The sequence below is a fragment of the Pelobates fuscus genome, chromosome 12 (assembly GCF_036172605.1).
Source record: "Pelobates fuscus isolate aPelFus1 chromosome 12, aPelFus1.pri, whole genome shotgun sequence".
Classification (NCBI taxonomy): domain Eukaryota; kingdom Metazoa; phylum Chordata; class Amphibia; order Anura; family Pelobatidae; genus Pelobates; species Pelobates fuscus.
Window position 1 is genome coordinate 125,919,828 of NC_086328.1, and position 21,126 is coordinate 125,940,953.

Here is a 21,126-nt window from a genome sequence, read left to right on the forward strand (position 1 = left end):
TAGATACACAGGGTGGCGGACGGTATACAGAGGGGATAGATACACAGGGTGGCGGGCGGTATACAGAGGGGATAGATACACAGGGTGGCGGGCGGTATATAGAGGGATGGATACACAGGGGGGGGGCGGTATATAGAGGGATGGATACACGGGGGGGGGGGCGGTATACAGAGGGGATGGATACACAGGGTGGCGGGCGGTATACAGAGGGGATAGATACACAGGGTGGCGGGCGGTATACAGAGGGGATAGATACAGGGGGGGGGGGGCGGTATACAGAGGGGATAGATACACAGGGTGGCGGGCAGTATACAGAGGGGATAGATACACAGGGGGGGGCGGTATACAGAGGGGATAGATACACAGGGTGGCGGGCTGTATACTGAGGGGATGGATACACAGGGTGGCGGGCGGTATACAGAGGGAATGGATACACGGGGGGGCGGTATACAGAGGGGATAGATACACGGGGGGGGGGCGGTATACAGAGGGGATAGATACACGGGGGGGCGGTATACAGAGGGGATAGATACACAGGGTGGCGGGCGGTATACAGAGGGGATAGATACACGGGGGGGGGGCGGTATACAGAGGGGATAGATACACAGGGTGGCGGGCAGTATACAGAGGGGATAGATACACAGGGGGGGGCGGTATACTGAGGGGATGGATACACAGGGTGGCGGGCGGTATACAGAGGGGATTGATACACAGGGGGGGGGCGGTATACTGAGGGGATGGATACACAGGGTGGCGGGCGGTATACAGAGGGGATTGATACACGGGGGGGGGCGGTATACTGAGGGGATGGATACACAGGGTGGCGGGCGGTATACAGAGGGGATTGATACACAGGATGGTGGGTGCAGTGGCGGTATACTGGGGGGAGCAGAGAGCGGTATACTGGGGGGGTGAAGCGGGCGGTATTGTAGGGTGTAGCAGGCAGTATACTGAGGGGGTGTAGCGGGCGGTATGCTAGTTGGGGGGAGCAACAGGGCGGTATACTGGGGGGGGGGGGGGTGCAGCTGGCGATATACTAGTTGTGGGGAGCAGCAGGGCGTTATACTGGTGAGGGGGTAGCGTTATACCCCAGAGAAGCGGCCTACGTCATGACGTGCGGGCAGTGCGTGCGTCACGGTGAGCGCTGTGGGGGTAGGTAGGTGCGCGTGCCCGCGGTGGGGGTGGCCTGGGCGGGTTCGTGTTATCAGTAAAGGCCCGGACTGAGTGCGGCATAGTGACAGCACCGCCGGCAGCACCAGGTAAAGGCGACCTCCGCCATGTCCTCCCTGTACCTACCTACCGGCCGGTCAGACAGACACCTACCGTCACACCCCCACCTGCACCCCATCATCTGTCACTGACACCCCCCCCCCTGCACCCCATCATCTGTCACTGACACCCCATCATCTGTCACTGACACCCCCCCTGCACCCCATCATCTGTCACTGACACCCCCCCTGCACCCCATCATCTGTCACTGACACCCCCCCTGCACCCCATCATCTGTCACTGACACCCCCCCTGCACCCCATCATCTGTCACTGACACCCCCCTGCACCCCATCATCTGTCACTGACACCCCCCTGCACCCCATCATCTGTCACTGACACCCCCCCTGCACCCCATCATCTGTCACTGACACCCCCCCTGCACCCCATCATCTGTCACTGACACCCCCCTGCACCCCATCATCTGTCACTGACACCCCCCCTGCACCCCAACATCTGTCACTGACACCCCCCCCTGCACCCCAACATCTGTCACTGACACCCCCCCTGCACCCCATCATCTGTCACTGACACCCCCCCTGCACCCCATCATCTGTCACTGACACCCCCCCTGCACCCCATCATCTGTCACTGACACCCCCCCTGCACCCCATCATCTGTCACTGACACCCCCCCTGCACCCCATCATCTGTCACTGACACCCCCCCCTGCACCCCATCATCTGTCACTGACACCCCCCCTGCACCCCATCATCTGTCACTGACACCCCCCCGCACCCCATCCTCTGTCACTGACACCCCCCCTGCACCCCATCCTCTGTCACTGACACCCCCCCTGCACCCCATCACCTGTCACTGACACCCCCCCTGCACCCCATCACCTGTCACTGACACCCCCCCTGCACCCCATCACCTGTCACTGACACCCCCCCTGCACCCCATCATCTGTCACTGACACCCCCCCTGCACCCCATCATCTGTCACTGACACCCCCCCTGCACCCCAATCATCTGTCACTGACACCCCCCCTGCACCCCAATCATCTGTCACTGACACCCCCCCTGCACCCCATCATCTGTCACTGACACCCCCCTGCACCCCATCATCTGTCACTGACACCCCCCCTGCACCCCATCATCTGTCACTGACACCCCCCCTGCACCCCATCATCTGTCACTGACACCCCCCCCTGCACCCCATCATCTGTCACTGACACCCCCCCTGCACCCCATCATCTGTCACTGACACCCCCCCTGCACCCCATCATCTGTCACTGACACCCCCCCTGCACCCCATCATCTGTCACTGCTTAACCCTCTCACCCATAGTGAACCCATCACACAGCTTAAGGACTCCTGTCACTGGATCTCCAACCCTCCCCAATATATACTCCTGTCACTGGATCTCCAGACTCTCTTGCAGTATATATGCCCCCCCCCCCCTCCCCTAATATACTCAGTCAATGAATCCCCAGGCCCACAATATGCACTCCTGTCACTAGATCCTCCTCTCAAATCCTCCATCTGCCCCCCCATCCCCACCCCCCCTTATACTCTATACATCTGCTGCTACATAATTCCTTTCAATAGCATACAATTCTCAAATTCACCACCTTCCTGTCACTGGGCATATTTTGCTTGTTGCTGGATCCATCATTTTTCCAGCGATTCTTCTGGTCAAATAATAGCCAGTCCTTTCGTGCTCTTTCTTAACCTGCAAGATCATCATTTTACGTCTCCTGATCCTGTCGTAGTATTTAACCAATTCTATATCACTATTTACTACTGTCTCTGAACCCCCAAATCCATCATCTTCCGTTCACCATGCAAGCATGATACTATTTATCTATTCCTGTCTCTGAACCCCCAAATCCATCATCTTCCGTTCACCATGCAAGCATGATACTATTTATCTATTCCTGTCTCTGAACCCCCAAATCCATCATCTTCCGCTCACCATGCTAGCATGATACTATTTATCTATTCCTGTCTCTGAACCCCCAAATCCATCATCTTCCGCTCACCATGCTAGCATGATCCTATTTATTCCTGTTACTGAACCTGCGAATCAAGCCCCCCTCACAGCTTGTTTAACAAGTGCTATAAATCATTTATATTTGTTTGTTTTCCAATTGCTCTGCTCATTCACACTATTTAACCAGTTACGGTATGTAAAGCCCTGCACCTGCTTATATCACTGATACCCCCGTTCTCCAAAACCGCAATCCACTCTCTTAATATATTGATTTCCAAGCACCCCTAAACCCACACTGAAGACCATGCCTTTTACTCGTGCCCTGCTCCTGCCCTGATTTAACCAATCTCTATTCTCTGTATCTTCCTATATATCTGAACCCCTAAACCATCATATCACAGTTGCTGTGCTTCTATCATGCTATCTGACAAATCCTGCAATGCCCCTTTTAGTGACCCCTAGATTATGGATCGACCAATATACGGTAATTTGTTTTTAGAGCCAATACTGATTATCGGTTGCCTTTTGTGCCGCTTGCTGATAACTGGTATTGATATTCTGTACATTTAAAGTATTGAATTAACATAATCTCCGCACACATGTGCTGTTACCTGAACATGATTTAGTTAACTGTCGAGTAATGCGGCATGGCCTTACGTTTGATTACTGGGGTGGTAAGATGGACTGTTTAGAAGGGGAGGGCTTGCAAAAGCTTCAGACAAAATATCTGGAGTTTGTGTTCGATATACCCCTAGTGAAACAAATATATCATTAAATGCATGCATGTTTTCATTTGGATTATATGCCTATTAAACAGTGGTTTTTATTTTTAAAAAATAAATCATTTTGGGAGAGGGGGGGTGCAGCGGAGTTTCCCTGCTCATATCTCGCTGTCACTTACCATCTGAAGTTCACCAGATCTATCATTTTTGGTTGAACCTTAGCCCAGTTATATAATTTTTGTGTGTATTCTGTTGCTCTCATGTTTTAACAATACCTGCATCTGCCCCTGTCACTGGACCTGCAAGCCATCTTACTGTCACCATAGCCCTCTCTAATACACTCCTGTCACTGGACCTGCAAGCCATCTTACTGTCACCATAGCCCTCTCTAATACACTCCTGTCACTGGACCTGCAAGCCATCTTACTGTCACCATAGCCCTCTGTAATACGCTCCTGTCACTGGACCTGCAAGTCATACTGTCACCATAGCCCTCTATAATACACTCCTGTCACTGGACCTGCAAGCCATCTTACTGTCACCATAGCCCATAGCCCTCTGTAATACACTCCTGTCACTGGACCTGCAAGCCATCTTACTGTCACCATAGCCCTCTGTAATACACTCCTGTCACTGGACCTGCAAGCCATCTTACTGTCACCATAGCCCTCTGTAATACACTCCTGTCACTGGACCTGCAAGCCATCTTACTGTCACCATAGCCCTCTGTAATACACTCCTGTCACTGGACCTGCAAGCCTTCTTACTGTCACCATAGCCCTCTGTAATACACTCCTGTCACTGGACCTGCAAGCCATCTTACTGTCACCATAGCCCTCTGTAATACACTCCTGTCACTGGACCTGCAAGCCATCTTACTGTCACCATAGCCCTCTGTAATACACTCCTGTCACTGGACCTGCAAGCCATCTTACTGTCACCATAGCCCTCTGTAATACACTCCTGTCACTGGACCTGCAAGCCATCTTACTGTCACCATAGCCCTCTGTAATACACTCCTGTCACTGGACCTGCAAGCCATCTTATTGTCACCATAGCCCTCTGTAATACACTCCTGTCACTGGACCTGCAAGCCATCTTACTGTCACCATAGCCCTCTGTAATACACTCCTGTCACTGGACCTGCAAGCCATTCCCAATTCCCAGGGTTCTGTCATTTGACTTCTCTCTCTCCGCTTCCTGTCATTGGATCCCTAAATTCATCTTCTCCACGTTACTAAACACCCCATCCTCCTGTAACTGTAAACCCACCCCATCTACCACCCTGGTCATTGAATTTGTAAGTGCATCCCACCCCCATTTGTCCTCTTTTTATTATGTATAATGATGACCCCTTCTCCTTTGTGGTTTTCACATTGCCAACCTCTCATTTAAACTACTTGTCATTCTCACCTTGTGACTACAGACCGGCTCTCCGGCCAAACTATTAATCATTGATTCTGATTCAAGTCCTTTATGTTAATTTGCCCTTAGAAATGCCATCTTGATATTCCTTCGCTGCAGGTAAGAGTCCATGATTTGCGTGCCTTGCCACCTGTCCGCAAAATAATACACCATAAGATTATCCATTTCAAACCCACTAACCGTACACCATCCAGTGATTTATTGCAATCTTAATGACCTCTCTTGTCTCCACCCTTGCTCTGCCCAAATATCCCTTTACCGACTTGCATTCTAAACATTACTCTCCACCTGTCAATGCTACATTCTTTCTTTACAATACTTCCTCCTCTTGACTTGGAATTCTCAGATTTCTATTTACTGTGCCCACTCCTTGTCACACCCACTCAGGATTTCAGATCCCTGCTGAGAGCTGGCACTACATAAGGGGCATTGGTGTTTCTGTGTCGTCAATTTGCCATGTACTAGTCTGGCACAAATCATATGCTGGTCGCTCGGCGCAAATCTTGTGCAGTCACAGTAGCCACACAAGATCTGTGTTCCTGTCTATAAATACAGCGATGACTGATACACAACACTACTGCGGGAGCCCTTGAATAAACAGAGCATTCCTTTCTGTTTGTAAATGGAGGGGTGTGTGTAAAACAGGAGGTGGTGAATGGTTTGCTGATTTAAACAGGTTTCATTTGGTTCCAAGGGTGAGAATTGAGAGGCGCATGCACTATAATTGACAAAGAACACTATTTATAGAGCTGGGAATAATTATCTGTTGGAGATGAAAGATGTTTGCTGTTGTTGATGCTGGCCCTGTTTTGTGTGTGTGTGTGTGTGCGTGTGTGTTTTAAAAGATGACAAGAGGCACCTGCTAACAAGCTGTATGGACATATAAAGAAATTGAGGTGGGGGGAATTTTATGGACAGGACAGCTTGCAGTGAGACATAGCCCAGTGACTGCTGCGTGAACAGGAAACTGGCAAAAGATACAGTAACGCTTAGAGCCTGAGAGTACTTTAGAGAGGGTGGGATAAACCGACGTAGAGAGAACTGCTTGTCTGGGGAAGCGGTTTCTGTGCTCGGAGGGATTTACGCAGCAGCAGGAGATCAGTGTATTAGGAGGGATATGGTGAGATGCTGCATCAGAGGACTCTACCAGAAATAACAGCAGAATAAGATGGCTTGCTACAGCTATTGCTTTGTGTTTCTCCAAGGAAAGGATACCAGGCAAGATGTGTTTTCCAGTAGGGGGGACTGGTTGTACTTGTGGAGAGAAGAATGAGGCTGTTGGTGTGCACCGGAAGAGAAGTTAGATCAGGCAGTTGGTGTGCACTGGAACAGAAGGTCAGTCAAGGACTGTTGGATGTGCACGGAAAGATAATTTAAGTTGAATCGTTTGGATGTGCTCAGGAAGAGAAGATGGCTGGGGGGCGGTTGGATGTGCTCAGGAAGAGAATATGGCTGGGGGGGCGGTTGGATGTGCTCAGGAAGAGAAGATGGCTGGGGGCGGTTGGATGTGCTCAGGAAGAGAATATGGCTGGGGGGCGGTTGGATGTGCACAGGAAGAGAAGATGGCTGGGGGGCGGTTGGATGTGCTCAGGAAGAGAAGATGGCTGGGGGGGCGGTTGGATGTGCACAGGAAGGATAGATGGGGAAGGAGTGTGTGTGTGTGTGTGTGTGTGTGTATTGAGATGGGACAGTAGATTGTATCTGGGCAAGATGGATACATTAGGTTTATGGTCAACTATGGATGATAAGTGCTATAATTGGTTTTAGTGGAGAGAAAGTAAGTTATATTTAATTTTTTTGCTGAAAAAGGGAAGATTTGTATGTGAAGGATAGATGACGGGCACTAGGATGTGGTTTGTAAAAAGATGTTGCTAGTATGTTGTGCTTGGGGCAGGAAGGTAATGTGTGAATGGCTGTTGGGAAGGGAAGATGGGGCTGTTGGGAACACTCAATATGGTGAGAGCAGTTTATATTTTTGGGAGAGAAGATGGATCTGTCTTATTGCTACATTCCAATATATGTGTTGTGTTTTGCTTTTTCTTGTTGTTGTTTTTTTTTTTTTTTCATTTTGTTTAATTTTATTTCTTTCAGGTTTTTATTCCGATTTGGGAAGTCTAATATGCCAAAAATGGGTGAATAATTTATAAGGATCTGTGAAATGACAAAATAGGAAGTCAGGATCATGGGACAGAAGAAGAAGCCATGTCCCCGCTTGCTGGATTACCTTGTAATCGTTGGTGCCAGGTACTTCCCTTATTGTGTACATGCCAATATTGAACCCTAAATAGTGGCCGTTATTATGAATTGTTTTTGCTTCCTCTAATAATGCTTTGCACCTTTTCTCTGCATTGTTCCATTTCCTGTGTTGATTCCTTTTGTTGTGTCTTTACACCTGTTTGTCATCACACGTTAGCTGTGGTGAGTTTACAATTGATTTGCAAAAAATTAGGACAAAATGTCTTCATTGTAAATCATTTTCTCCCATTATTAATTCCTGTCATGGATCCATAGCCCCGATGTATTCCCATGTCGCTGGCTTTGATACTTCTTTTCATCTCTGCTGTTTTAGTCTAAATTTTGCTGTTCAGTTGTTCTACAATAGCTGAATAAACTTCACCTGTGTATATATCTAACCAGGCTGCAAATCTATTGCGTCCTCTATCTTCTTCACATGTGCCGATCCATGCCTCTGGCTTGATTCCATGCAGCGCATGCCGATCCATGCCTCTGGCTTGATTCCATGCAGCGCATGGCGATCCATGCCTCTTGCTTAGTTGCGTGCGGCGCATGGCGACCCATGCCTTTGCCTGCCCGTGCATGTCTTCTCACATCTCCTACTTTTCATAACACTTCTCATTGTACTCACCATGTCTTAATCTTTAAGCCCTTGCGAATTTGTTCAGTCTATCAGTTTCAGTTTTAAGTCTGTATGTATTTAAAAAAAAAATTTAAAAAAAATTACTCGGATATAACAGTTTTTTTTGTTGTTGTGTTTTTTTTTTTTTTTTTATTCTTTATTTTTTCTGTGCACGAAAGAGACATACAGTTTTTCAATGCCCCAACAGCTTTTACAAGGTTAACATTGGTCAAGATGATACGTTTGTAGGACATGGTGAAGGGTCGCACATTTTTTATATTTTTAACAAGCTTGACCTAATAGTAATGTTGTCAGAATAAGATTGGCATATAAGTTTTTATTAGAGGAGTAGAGACCTCCTCTTGATTTATCTTAATTTCCTTTTCTTTACTGTTGATCTCCTTTGAGTAGTTGTTGTTGTTGTTGCATTTAGTGGCAGGTTAGCCATAACCAATATTCTCTCTCTAATCTCTGCCAGACAACCGAGCAGTGACAGTGTTGCTCAGACCCCAGAGCTTCTTCGGCGTTACCCACTTGAAGACTTCCCTGAATTTCCTCTGCCCCCTGATGTGGTATTTTTCTGTCAACCAGAAGGATGCCTGAGTGTTCGGCAGAAACGTATGAGCCTAAGGGATGACACCTCGTTTGTCTTCACACTTACCGATAAAGACAGTGGAGTCGTCCGCTATGGAATCTGTGTTAATTTCTACCGCTCCTTCCAGAAACGTATCCCAAAGGACAAAAGCAGAAAGCCACCCAAACCAGCACCAGAAAATGTGTGTGAGGGCAGTGATGGAGGACATTCCTTGCAGACTGCAAGTGCAGAATCCACCCCTGATGTCAACCATTCCCCTCGTGGGACACGTCTGTCTAAAGGAGTCCAACGATCTCGGAACAGCACCCTAACTTCACTTTGTATTATCAGTCATTATCCATTCTTCTCCACCTTCCGGGAGTGCTTGCACACAATCAAACGGCTGGTGGACTGCTGCAGTGACAGGATGGTCAGCAAGAAGGCTGGGATCGCAAAAGGTGTACAGAGGTAACATGCACCTTTTAATTCATTCATTACAAATAGTATATTTCAGAACAGAAATAGTATATATTTTTTTTATAGTATTTCTATGTGATTTGTAGTTCACTTGTGGAAGACCATGTCGGCTTCAGGTGACTCACAATGTCTAGTGCATACTTAACGTTGTGGGACGTGACGTGAAAGATTGCGCACTGGTAGTTAATGTTCAGTGGGTTCAAATAACAGGTGTTCGCTTAAAGGGATACTTCAGTGCCAGGAATACAAAGCTGTGTTCCTGGCACTATAGCTCCCCCTGTGCATGTGTATATTTATTTTTGGGGTGTGAGGGGTGGTGGTGTGGTAAATTGGGAGTTATTAAAGGAACACTATAGCGTTAGAAATGTGAATGTGTATTCCTAATGCTGTGGTACCATAGTCCCTGTGTAGGTGACTGGACCCCCGCTGCAAGGGTTAAAAAGGAGATTTAAAAAAAAAAAAATTTATTTGATTTCCACTCACCCTTAACGTGACCAAAAGTGGAGGTTTTCAGCCCTGCGTACGCCATGGGTTAAAATAGACAAAGGGTTACATTTTGATGAGGTCATGTGAGATAAGGGTGGTGGGTACTTTTGGGGGAAAGGTCGTCGTGTGCCCCGCCCCCCCCCCACCCGCCCCCCAAAAAAAAAATGGAACATGAGTGCAGTATAATCTGCTTGAACAAAATGTAGACGGTATGTTGAGGTAAGATTTCTCTGTTTTGACTGGTTACTTAGAATCTCATTCTGCATATGGTGGAGTGCACAATGTATCTTGTCTCCCTTCCTTCCATTGAATCTGGCAAAGCTTCAAACATCCACAATGGCATATTTTGACAGCGGGAAAATGTAAATTTAAAAATGTAAAGAATAAAGTGTTGGATTGACAACTTGGAGCAGTTAATGCTAACCGTAACACCCCAGAGATGTCAGACACTTTTGTCCAGAATCCTTTGTTTTATTGATCTTAAAATATATGTGCCGCACTCTCAGAAATTGCCAGTGTGTTGGCCTGAAATGTACCACTTTAGAGGGTGACGGTGAATTTGGAGGGATAGACTGTAACCCCCTGCCTAGCTGTTGATTAACTACAACTTGCATGATGTTTTGTCAGCTATAAAGCTAAAAATTGGTCACTGCTGGGATCTACCTTTTGGCAAGCCCAGGTAGAGCTAAAGGCTTATTTGGTTGGCATATACTTTTCTCTAAAAGTGCTGCTGTTATTTCGGTGTGACACGTATATGTTTTAATGGTTCACCCCAAGTAAGATGACCATTTCACTGATATGAAGTAGACATGTTGCTGCTTGGAGTCTGTATGTGCGGTGTTTTTGATGCCAGGAATGTAACATCATTAGCCAGCCTGTGGTGAGCGTTCCAGGCTGCGTCATGTTAAATCTTGTGCATACTTGGTGTCGGTCGTCAGCAAGAACAGAATGCTGGCGACAAACGACCAATGGCGGCATGGCAACTTTTCTTTCTGTTGGGGAGAGGGGGACACTTGACCAACCCCTTTTGAGATCAAACAAAGCTGCAGTAATTTGATCTATTTTTCCACTTTTAGAGAATCCTAATATAATTATTTTTTCATTGTGGAGGCATTGAAAAAACACATTACACAGTAGAGGGAGTTCTAACAAACAGGCAAATGCGTACTACAATAACTTATCCATGGGAATAACATGAGAATTACAAGATGAATAAAACACATGGAAATAATCTCCCACCTAAGTCTGCCTCGTTTTTTGTTTTGTTTTTTAAACCTGCAGAATTTTATAGCATTCAAGTTAGGCATACTTGTCCAAACATAAATGATTTTCAGCAGATTAATAATGCTGGTACTTGTGTTGTCAGACAATTAAAGGTCACTGGATCTTAGTACACAGTCATCTTACCACACCGTCAAAACAAATTAGAGAATAGGGGAGATCACATCAAATAAAATCAAAAAGCGGTAGAATGGGATCTACTAACAGCAGTGGTGCATACACATTAGGCTGTAAGGCGGCACTTGGTGGAGGAGCTTTTTATCAGCCAATTCCTAAGCTTGGGAAGTGTCGATTTACATGCCGAGTGAGCGATGGCAGTGAAACTGGAGTGAGGTAAGGCCTCCAGCCCCAGGCCTGTGTGAAGGCCAGCTTCTGTGAGCCACTGACTTGGGGGATCTTTGAGTCCAAGTCTTTCCTAGCCAGGAAATAGCAGATGGTTGTTATCACCATCCTCCGCCTGTGTGGGCAATGCAATGGGGCCGAGCCTCGAATGGCCTTCAGCCTAGGAGGGCAGTGGAGATAAGATTTGTTACTTGTGGGAGTATAATGCCCGAGGGAGGCCCCCTCTCCACCCGCTTCACGTTACTCCGATCTGCAACCTGAGGCCAAAACCCTGATGTTACTGCTGGCTCCTCCATCAAAGCTTTGCTCACAGATTAGGCAGGAGTGGCTGTCTGAGGGTGGATGTGGCTTCGGATCTTCACAATGGGGACCGGGGTCACCCCCACTGTCCCATAGGGGAGGGGGGGGATACGAGGCAATACAGGTCCACTGCAAGGACGTAGTGTCTTGCAGACCAAGAGAGCGGCCGCCTCTCCTGCTCGACGCTTCAACCAGGCCTCACTGAAGTCTGCAAGAGACTCGATGGCTGGCACTGTCTGGTACCGGTCCAGAGCATGCTGTTAGGTACTGAGAGTGGGTCGCCAATCGTATCAAGAGAGTGTTGTGTGTCAATGGGCTTGCTGCAAACAAGAGCTTAGTAAGGAGCTCTCACAAGATATGTCTGGCTGCTATGAGCCCCCCCCCCTGTAATGTCTCTTAATACGTATTGGTCATAAACAGGGCTTATGTAAAAATTATAATTGGACCTAAAATGTCGTGTGTTTTTTTTTTTTTAAATAAAAATACATTTTAATTTTGTATTTTTTTTTATTGATTTGTGAAAAATGTATAAATTGCATGGTTGCTCATTATGTGATTCTGTTTAAAATATTTAACCATAAAGCAATATTTTGATTGGATTTTATGTTTTCAGCCACTATCTGTTACCCAAAAATGCACTGGTGACAATAAATTAATGGGAGCAGTTAGAGTAAAAATAAACCTAATAAATAATAAAAATGTTGAGATTTATAACGAAAACACCACTTTTGAATCTTAAAAGCTAAATTACAAAGTCTCGGCAAAAGTAACCAAACTGTGGAGAAAATAAATCCCTTAGAATTGAATTGTGGTCACTGGTATAAACTGCAGTTTAACTGAAACATAATTTGTTTAAACCCCTTTGTTACAGGGTCACTCACATGTGACAGAGCCAGTTTTCTAGATTATGAGCTTTTTTTCTCATTGCTTTCCACTGCTTCTAAATGCATCAAGTGATCTGGCACACTGGAATTATCGGTGGTACATGAAATGTCATGAACTGTCTGTAGTTAACAAGAATTAAGTTGTAACAGAATGTGTTTGCACACTTGCCTAATCTTTGGTTGCTTCCTCTATGTCCTAAGGCATTGAGTTCCATATCTCCATTTCCCAATAGTAAGCTTGAAAATGACAAAAATGTACAGGGACTATCTAAGCACCATGGCGATTTATGGTTTATAGCCATCGTTGTATGCAAGCGTCTGGGCTCTGCTCCCCTTCCCTTTTTGTGAATTATTTTTTCGGTGGTTTGAAAATAAATTAGGGCATAACAGGCTCCTAAAGTTCAACAACTCTGCAGCCATTGAGATAAGGAGGAATTTCACTAGCTCCGTTACCCGTGGAAAGCCATTCAGACTTGGATGGCAGTATTGGTCTGAAAGCGCTGTGGGTGTGGTTAGACCAGCACTTAATATGATTTCTATCACCCAAGTACTCATTGGATCATAAAGCAGTAATCTTCTAAGAAAAACAATAATTGAAGTTAACACTTTTTTGTAATTTTTGGGGGATTTCGGGTTATCCACTTTTGTAGCCGAGGTGCTTTTTAATAAAGTGCACTTGATCATATATATGTTTCTATAATCGTTTTTAAAGGCAACATGCAAGCAAAAATACAATCCTTACAAGTTTAAAGGAGCACTATAGCAATACCAACCTGTGTTCCCAGTGCTATAGTGCCGCTGTCCTTGGCTGTATTAATATGGCCCCCCCACCCCAAACCCGTTTATCCTAAAAATTTATAAAATTATTTGCTTACATTTTTCCAGTACTGAGGAACGCTCTGCGGCGATTATCTTTCCACCTTCTGCAATGTCATGGAGGAGGCATGGACTCCTTTGTGATGGCCAAATCCAGTGCTTCCTGTAGAGGAGCATTGTGGACATAATGCGCATGTGTGATGAACGCTTGTCGTACGTTCGAGCTTGCCCATAGGGAAACATTGTATTTAATGCTTGTATATGGATTTTTTTTTTTTAACGTGAACACGTCAGTGCAGCAGAAGCACCTCTAGTGGCTGTCCGGATGACTGCCACTAGAGGTGGCTTTAACCATGGAATGTAAACATTGCAGCTTCTACGTTACAAGGTTAAAAGGACAGGAACACAGACCGTTTCATTGAGATAAAGTGGTCTAGGTGACTGGTGTCCCTTTTTAGTTTAAGCTTTTTAATGGACATTGTTTTAAACTGTTCATTAACCTTAGAACTAAATGGTCTTTAATGCCCAAAACATACAATTTTGTTATTTTTTGTTTTTGAGAGATAGTGTTGCATGTTTGAGAAGTTAAGCTACTCTGGTTCTAAAATAAGCTTGCAGGATTCTTTACTATGTTAAAAGTGACCTCTCAGATCATGGATATCTGCAGGTAGCTCTGCGGTTAATGCTCTGATTGCTTTGTAGAGCGTTTCAGTTGTCTGCAAGTTCAGATCAGACGTTCAATACCTTCTGAAATCCCAGTTACCATTGAATCGGGAAATAATTGTAACTAGAACCCAGGACGTACCTCTTTTAAAAGTAAGAAAAGCTCAATCTACTATTCCCATCTATATCCTTACCACAAGCAGTTATTAGGCCGACGGTAGCGAGGGGTGCTCAATGTTTGGATTGTATTTTTCCCTTCTATCCTCGTATCACAATAGTGATTGGGGGGAAATGCAATATGAAGTTGATTTGTTAACACCTTAAAGAGTCCATCAAGGGTTTCTCTGTTTAAGTGCCTCCATACTTAACAATAATAATAAATAATAATAATGATATCATAATTATTTGGGTTGTTTTTTATTTATATATATATATATATATATATATATATAATTTTATTAAAAGGACCAAAAGGGCTTTTTAAAAATAATTATATAATATTAAAAGAAGCCCTTTACTCCTTGGTAAATCAAGCAGAGCGCCATCTACAGGCTGTTGTCAGCATGACAGGGAGATTTCCCTGTTATGGTAAAATGCCAGCATACTTTACAGGCTGATTACATCGTGATCATTAATGGGCAGCAGGCACAGCACAACAGCGATCACAATCTGCATGGACGCATCATGATTTGTTCGGAATCTGGGTGTCTACCTTAAGCAACTGCAAACTTGGAATCCCCACAGCTGAACGCGATATGTAAAACTGTACTTGGTGTATGAGTTGCCCAGATTGGCTGCCCTTCCAGGCAGCCAGTAACCCTGGCACACATGCCAGGAGGGCATCCCGTTTATGAGCGGATACATTTCTGTTGCTGTTAAGTGCATCATGCGCATGCCCTCCTCTCAGTCATGTTTGACTTCCGTCTCCCAATCACTCTGCATAGTCTACTTCTATGCATTTTATTCCGGAAGCCTGTAGATGGGGCACATCCTGATTTATGTTCCCAAATACCAGTTAAATGACTTGTGCACTTCTAGGACCGGGAGCCATAAGCTTCTAAATGCCTGGAGCTACATCCTCCTTTTATTCCATTAATTTCATATTAAGCCAGAGTGTGGGTGGTTTATTAAACGCTGAACTTCATCAATTGTGTATGAGTGGAACATCGGCGCTGAGCCGCATTGTATTGATAGAGATTGCCTGCGTTTTATCTTATACAAAGCTGCATCTGTTGACACACACAGCCTCGGAGCATTGTTTGTCTGTTTGACATACTTATATTGCCATGGAGCTCTCTGGCTCTTCAATGGATAACTGCTGGCGTCTTATGTTTTGAGTATTTTATATTCAATTTAATGTATTATTCTCTTTAGCTGTGCTATCTTCTAGATGTGTTCTTTTCCTAGTGAGCAAGGGTCCGTATTCTAACCGTAAAAAAGATGAGATTATTTTGGATTTGAGGCCTCCAAGCTCTGACATCATAACACACTGTAATTTTTTTATTTTTATAAAGAGAGATTGGGCATTTCATATTTACCTTTTCATAGTTCTCTAGTATTTGCAACAAGGAATGATGTTTATTATTTTTTTTTTTTATTATTATTTTTTTTTTATTATTATTTTTTTTATAAAAAGCAATATTTTTAAAAAGTAAATCTGACTGCAATCTATAGGTCTTTATCACCCAAATCATGATTGACTGCGAGTTGATATTGGCAACGGACTTGTAAGCCACAATGGGAAAGAATATCCACCTCTGCTGGATATAAACCTATATTTTCCCTCAGGGCACCATAACAACTTAATCGTAATTAAATAATTTTGGCACTGGCTTACCTTTAGGGGTTGAGCCGTTCATGGACTGTTTAACCCTAATTTCTTGAATCCAGTGGGGTTTAGTGTAATAGACGCCATTCTCTTATGTTCAGTTGTCCGTACCCCCTGGTTCGTCTGCCGAAAGGTGAGTGTGTGTGTGTGTGTGTGTCCCCTTGTTATGCCCCAGTAAACACCGACCGCCCCTGGCTGTTAATCACAAATTCTCGACTTAACACCTGTGCTTTAGTGCTTTCCCTGGGTGGCCGCCATTTGTATAACCGAACGCACGTAGTCCAGTACATGGCGGCTATTTTGTCTCCCGAACACAGGCAGCTGTACTTGGTCGTCAAACGCATGGAACTGTTTTTGGCCTCGCGAACCAGCACAGAGATGGTACAGCTAACCGCCCCACTTCCCGACCACCTAGGCTAACAGCATTCGGGGAGATAGGATCTTCCGAACAGGGGGAGCATTCGCTCCATAGCAGCCAGGGTGAGCATTGGTCAGTGTTCGCACAGGAATCCCAAAAGGTCAGTCAAAACTGTGTTCGAGAACTTTCATTCTACCGAACCGATCTTGGCGCTTTTTGGATATGTTGTGCGCTCAGATCGGGGCTTTCTTGTGGGGTTTCTGTACTGTTTTCATGTATTTTGGGGGGTATATTAAAATATCTGCCAGTTTCTGTATTTAAGAGATAATTCAGTTATATTAATTGGAGCTCAATTATCTCTCAAACACAGAGGCTCTTGTAAAATAAAACTTTGTATTCTTGACTTGGTGCTAGGCGCAATGCATTAAAGCAGTGTGTGGCAGAACTGTGTGTCGTCCAGTGGCTGGGGAGGAGGTGGGGTATTTACTTGGTATTTTCTTGTTCCTGATTCTTCTCTTGGAGATCCAGCGGAGGAGAGTCCATGCCAGGACAAGGGCTCCGCTACATTTAGCTCTTCCCCTGCCATTCCGCTGCTCTCAGATTCTTGAAATAGGAAACCTTGGAAACGGGTGACTTTGATTGCGTAAGAGCTTCAGGTGACCTTATAAGCCAACCAGTAGCTCCCTATTCATAAAAACAGCTTGAGAAAAATGTGTGTGTTTTAAAGGCGAGGTTTGCTGTTTAAATAATTTGGGAGCATAAAGGCAGTGTTAAATCAAAGGTTCAACCTCTAAAGGTAGTCCAGGGACCTCCTGACACCATAACAACTTTATTGCAGTGAAGTTGTTATGGTGTCCGAAGTGTTCCTTTAAGCCTTGAGTGCTGATGTCACAGTTACAGGAGTGAATCTCTCCTCCCAGGGCTACATATTCACTCACCAATGGCTAGTGATGAGTGGAAATTTTGAGCCGTGTGTATTTCTACATATAATTTTTTGGTGCAAGTCTTTTGTCAGTTACTGTAAAATCTCTGGTGAATAAATAAACCTTACGTGTTTTCCTTCTGTGCTGTTAAAAGTACACTCCAGACCCTTAAAGGAACATTATAGCGTCAGAAACACAAACCTGTATTCCTGACCCTATAGTGTTTAACCCACCATTTAGGTGGTTTGCCGCCACTCCCCGCCTCCTTAGTCACCTTAAAAGCAATTAAAACTCACCTTATGTCCAGCTCCGCGCGGGTTTGCTGGCACTGGCCCCGCCCCTTGGTGACTTCATCAGAACTGCAGATTTTTAGCCAATCCAATGCTTTCCTGATTTGCTGAAATCAGGAAGGGGGCGGGCCAAACACCATTTTGGCCAATCAGCGCCTCTGATTGATGTTTTGAAAGAATGCATGGCTTTAAGAAAAATTCAGCGTCCCCATGCAGAGCACTGAGCCAGGAGGCACCTCCAGTGGCCATCTGAGGAGTGGCCACTTGGAGGTGTTCTCTGAAAGGCAGTGTTTTGCATGAAAATGCCTGAAGGCAATGATTATACTCACCAGAACAACTACATTAAGCTGTAGTGTTTCTGGTGATTTATAGTGTCCCTTTTAAGCTCTTTAACTTGCTCAAAAGCTTTGTGTGCAGAGTGGGTCCTTTTTAGTTTTATTCTTTTCATTTTACAAAAAAAAAACGTTGATTTCAATAGAAATTGGCACTTTTTTATTTAATTTTTATAAATTAACCTTGTTACACCCCCTTTGGCTGTCATTCAGACAACAGGTCCTGCTACTTCCTGCTTTGTTTAGCTCAGTGCAGTTGAACTCTAGAGGCTGCAATTTCTCAGAGCACATGACTCTCAAAAACCTCTCATTGAGCTGCATTAGGAAGTCTGTGATAGGACAGCCACACAAATTCTGGGCGGGGCTAGAATGGGAGGGCTTTCAAAGGCAGCAGACAAGAGAACTACATGTTTTGCAAGTTGTATTTGGTAATACCTCAGTGAAGCTATGCATGCATATTTCCCTTGGGGTAAATCTACTAAATTAGTGATTTTTTTTTGTATTTGGCCAGTGCAGTGTCCCTTTAAGCCTGTTTTCTTTTTTTTTTTTTTTTTTTTATTCTTTATTTTTATTCGTGCATGGAGTAACAGTAAAGCGTACAGCGCCACAACAGCTGCTGCAAGCGGTTTGTCATCATTTCAACATGTGGCTTGTCATACAGCACGATTTTTATATTTTAGAACATGAAAATAACAAGATGTAGGCAGTTGCATAAAAATACAAAACGTGGTAAACATGCGATTTAAATTATGCAACACTCGGAATTATGTCTAAGGCAGTAAGACACGATAGGGTTACAGGCTTGCTTCGGTAGACACATATGCCCCTTCCAAACATGTGAACGTACGCTGTCTCACCTATGAGGCAGAAAAATATACAGATAGCTTGACTTTTTAAGCGAGTTACAAGCGTGGGTTAATGGTGCTAATTAAACCTGCTGGGTGTGCATTGCTTGAGGTGCAGGAACAGGTATGTTAAAAAGGATGTATGCACAATTTTGACATCAACACTGTCAATATTAACAAGCTGAACAGAGCTTATTGTGTGCGTTAGATATGCTTGACATCGATTTTTAGAGTATATCATCTATCATGCCAGGCCTTACGCGTATAGAACATTGCTAGCTGGGCTTAGGTTTAGATAGGGCTAGCTAGTAACAAAGTACGGTCACATTATACATATGTAGGCCATGACGTGAAAAGCTTAACCCCTTAAGGACACATGACGTGCCTGACACGTCATGATTCCCTTTTATTCCAGAAGTTTGGTCCTTAAGGGGTTAAAGCAAGGTAGCGCATAGCCTGGCAGAAGTTCTCAGTAGAATCAAAGCCTGTTTTCTTTAGTCCTTTCTTTTTCTGTGCGATGACTTGGCTGACGTAACTGGTCTTCTGGACGTGCTGTCTGGGGAAATAGAACTTAAAAGATGATTAATTGTGTCTTTTTGTAAAATCTTCTAGCCACCTGCTAGGTGCTCAGGGAATCTGCCATGTCTCGCTGAGATTGACCTTTTACAGCGTTTTATACTCTGCTCGATATCCCATGTAACTATTCCTCCACCCAATGCTGTTATGATATGTTTAGTTGTTTTACTGGTGAACAACCAGTTTTTTTTCAGCTCTCAGTCTATGCTTCATCATTTTATGTATTCGTTTAAATATATTGCATGGTTATTATGCGCATGAATTTGGGACCGTTCAGGGTTTATAGGGTGTACATGTATTTGGGATTAAATCAAGCCGCTATGTCTGCCAGTTACCATGGCCGATGGCAACTTTTTATTGTCACATTATTAGACTGCCAGCAGTTTCAATTCTTGGATATTTAAAGTTTCATTGACTGGTCATTGGCGTCTCTTTTCGATAGAGCGTAATAGAAGCCATTTCAATGTAACAGGTGATAGAATGACTGCCTTTTGCTGTCTGACTAAAAATATGAAGTGTCTCTAGTGGTTTTCATTCGGAACACTGCGTGCGCTCAATACATCGTGGTTATAAAATCCAAGGCTTTCCATGGTACCTGTAGCTTGCCTCCTCTGCAGACACAGAACTTGATAAAAATAGGGGCTGTTGGAGTGTGTGTGTGTGTGTGTGTGTATGTATGTGTATATATATATATATATATATATATATATATAAAACATATTTTGCTGTCCTGTTTTCCTAACTTTACCCTATGAGTATAGCTTGCCCTATATGGTATAGTGAGAGCAGACTGCTACAGGTTTCTGACCTACCTAGAGAAAGTGAGTGTGTGTGTGTGTGTGTGTTATGTTATTTGAATTGTGATCAAGCAATATGCTATCTCATCCAGTGCTGTTCTAGGCGTGTAAGGTGAGTGTCAGTGCAGTCCGGTAAGGAGCCCGCTCTGTTGGAGATCTTCAATGTGATCTATCTCCTAAAGCAAACTGATAAAATGCTGTTGCTTGAGCAGACCCCTTGGTAAATCACTGCTACACCCCCTGATAACAGTCCTGATTGGGAGCGACATTCCGACGAAACAACTGCTGTATAGTTGTTTTGGTCTCCAATTTGAAATCCCTGACAATTCACACTCATTCACACGGCTGTCCTGTATGTATATAATTGGCATGCTCATAGGTCAATCCGATAAATAATGTTTTCATAACCTCTGTTATCTTCACCCCAAACACTGGAGATTTATAGTTCATAATATTTAAATTATTAGCATGTCATTTCCCTTTTCTGACGTAAACCATAGTTAAATATAGGGAGTGAATTCTCGATCTCATCCGGTAGTTTTCATCCTGAGATTCTGGGTGAACCTATTTCCCCACCCCATAGCAGGGAGTAGGATTAATGTTCTGATGACGTTCAGTGGGATTTCAATTGAATTTGCCCTTTGTTTTGTGTCTGGTATTCCAAGCCCGGATTATGAAACAGGCCTCTAGCAGACTGACTTTAGCTTATCTTAAGCGTTTTTGTGGCTTTGTATGATACTGTACAGTGTATACGAAGTTACTTGGACAGGAAAGGGGCAGTGTAATTACCATGACTACTTCAAGGCTTTGACGCTGTTAGACTGCGTGCACCATCTGGGTTCTGGGTCAAGCTGTTGAACTTGTATTAATCAAAATCATAACTACTTGTAGTGGTTACAAAGTTTAGACATCCCCTTTAACACCCTGCATAATGTTTGGGGGGCTGGGGGAGGCATTTTAATCTGAGATAAAAACCAAAGGCTCATATATTTTACATATTTAAATGGTTTATTGCCAAAGAGATTTAAATGGTGTCAACATATGGTGCAGCACTGTACAGTAGAAATATTAATAAATGAAAATCGAACAAGTTAAAATGCATTGAATTACTAGAATGTGTTTACAATCTCAAGGACTCGAGACTGAAT

At 44.4% G+C, this 21,126-nt stretch overlaps 1 protein-coding gene across 18 annotated transcripts in view; it reads left to right on the top strand.

Moving 5' to 3' along the window:
• Positions 1 to 1,179: 1,179 nt before the first annotated feature.
• The window catches only part of MADD (MAP kinase activating death domain), a 67,066-nt gene continuing 47,119 nt past the window's right edge, over positions 1,180 to 21,126 (top strand). For 10 of the 18 annotated variants that reach the window (XM_063438196.1, XM_063438200.1, XM_063438202.1 and 7 more), the window contains exons 1-3: positions 1,181 to 1,259; positions 7,441 to 7,593; positions 8,685 to 9,248. In XM_063438196.1, the coding sequence (XP_063294266.1) occupies positions 7,532 to 7,593; positions 8,685 to 9,248 (626 nt within the window). In that variant the 5' untranslated portion in view covers positions 1,181 to 1,259; positions 7,441 to 7,531. Of the gene's footprint in view, positions 1,260 to 7,440; positions 7,594 to 8,684; positions 9,249 to 21,126 lie in introns of all 18 variants that reach the window. The other 8 variants (XM_063438191.1, XM_063438190.1, XM_063438195.1 and 5 more) reach the window with 1 other exon arrangement.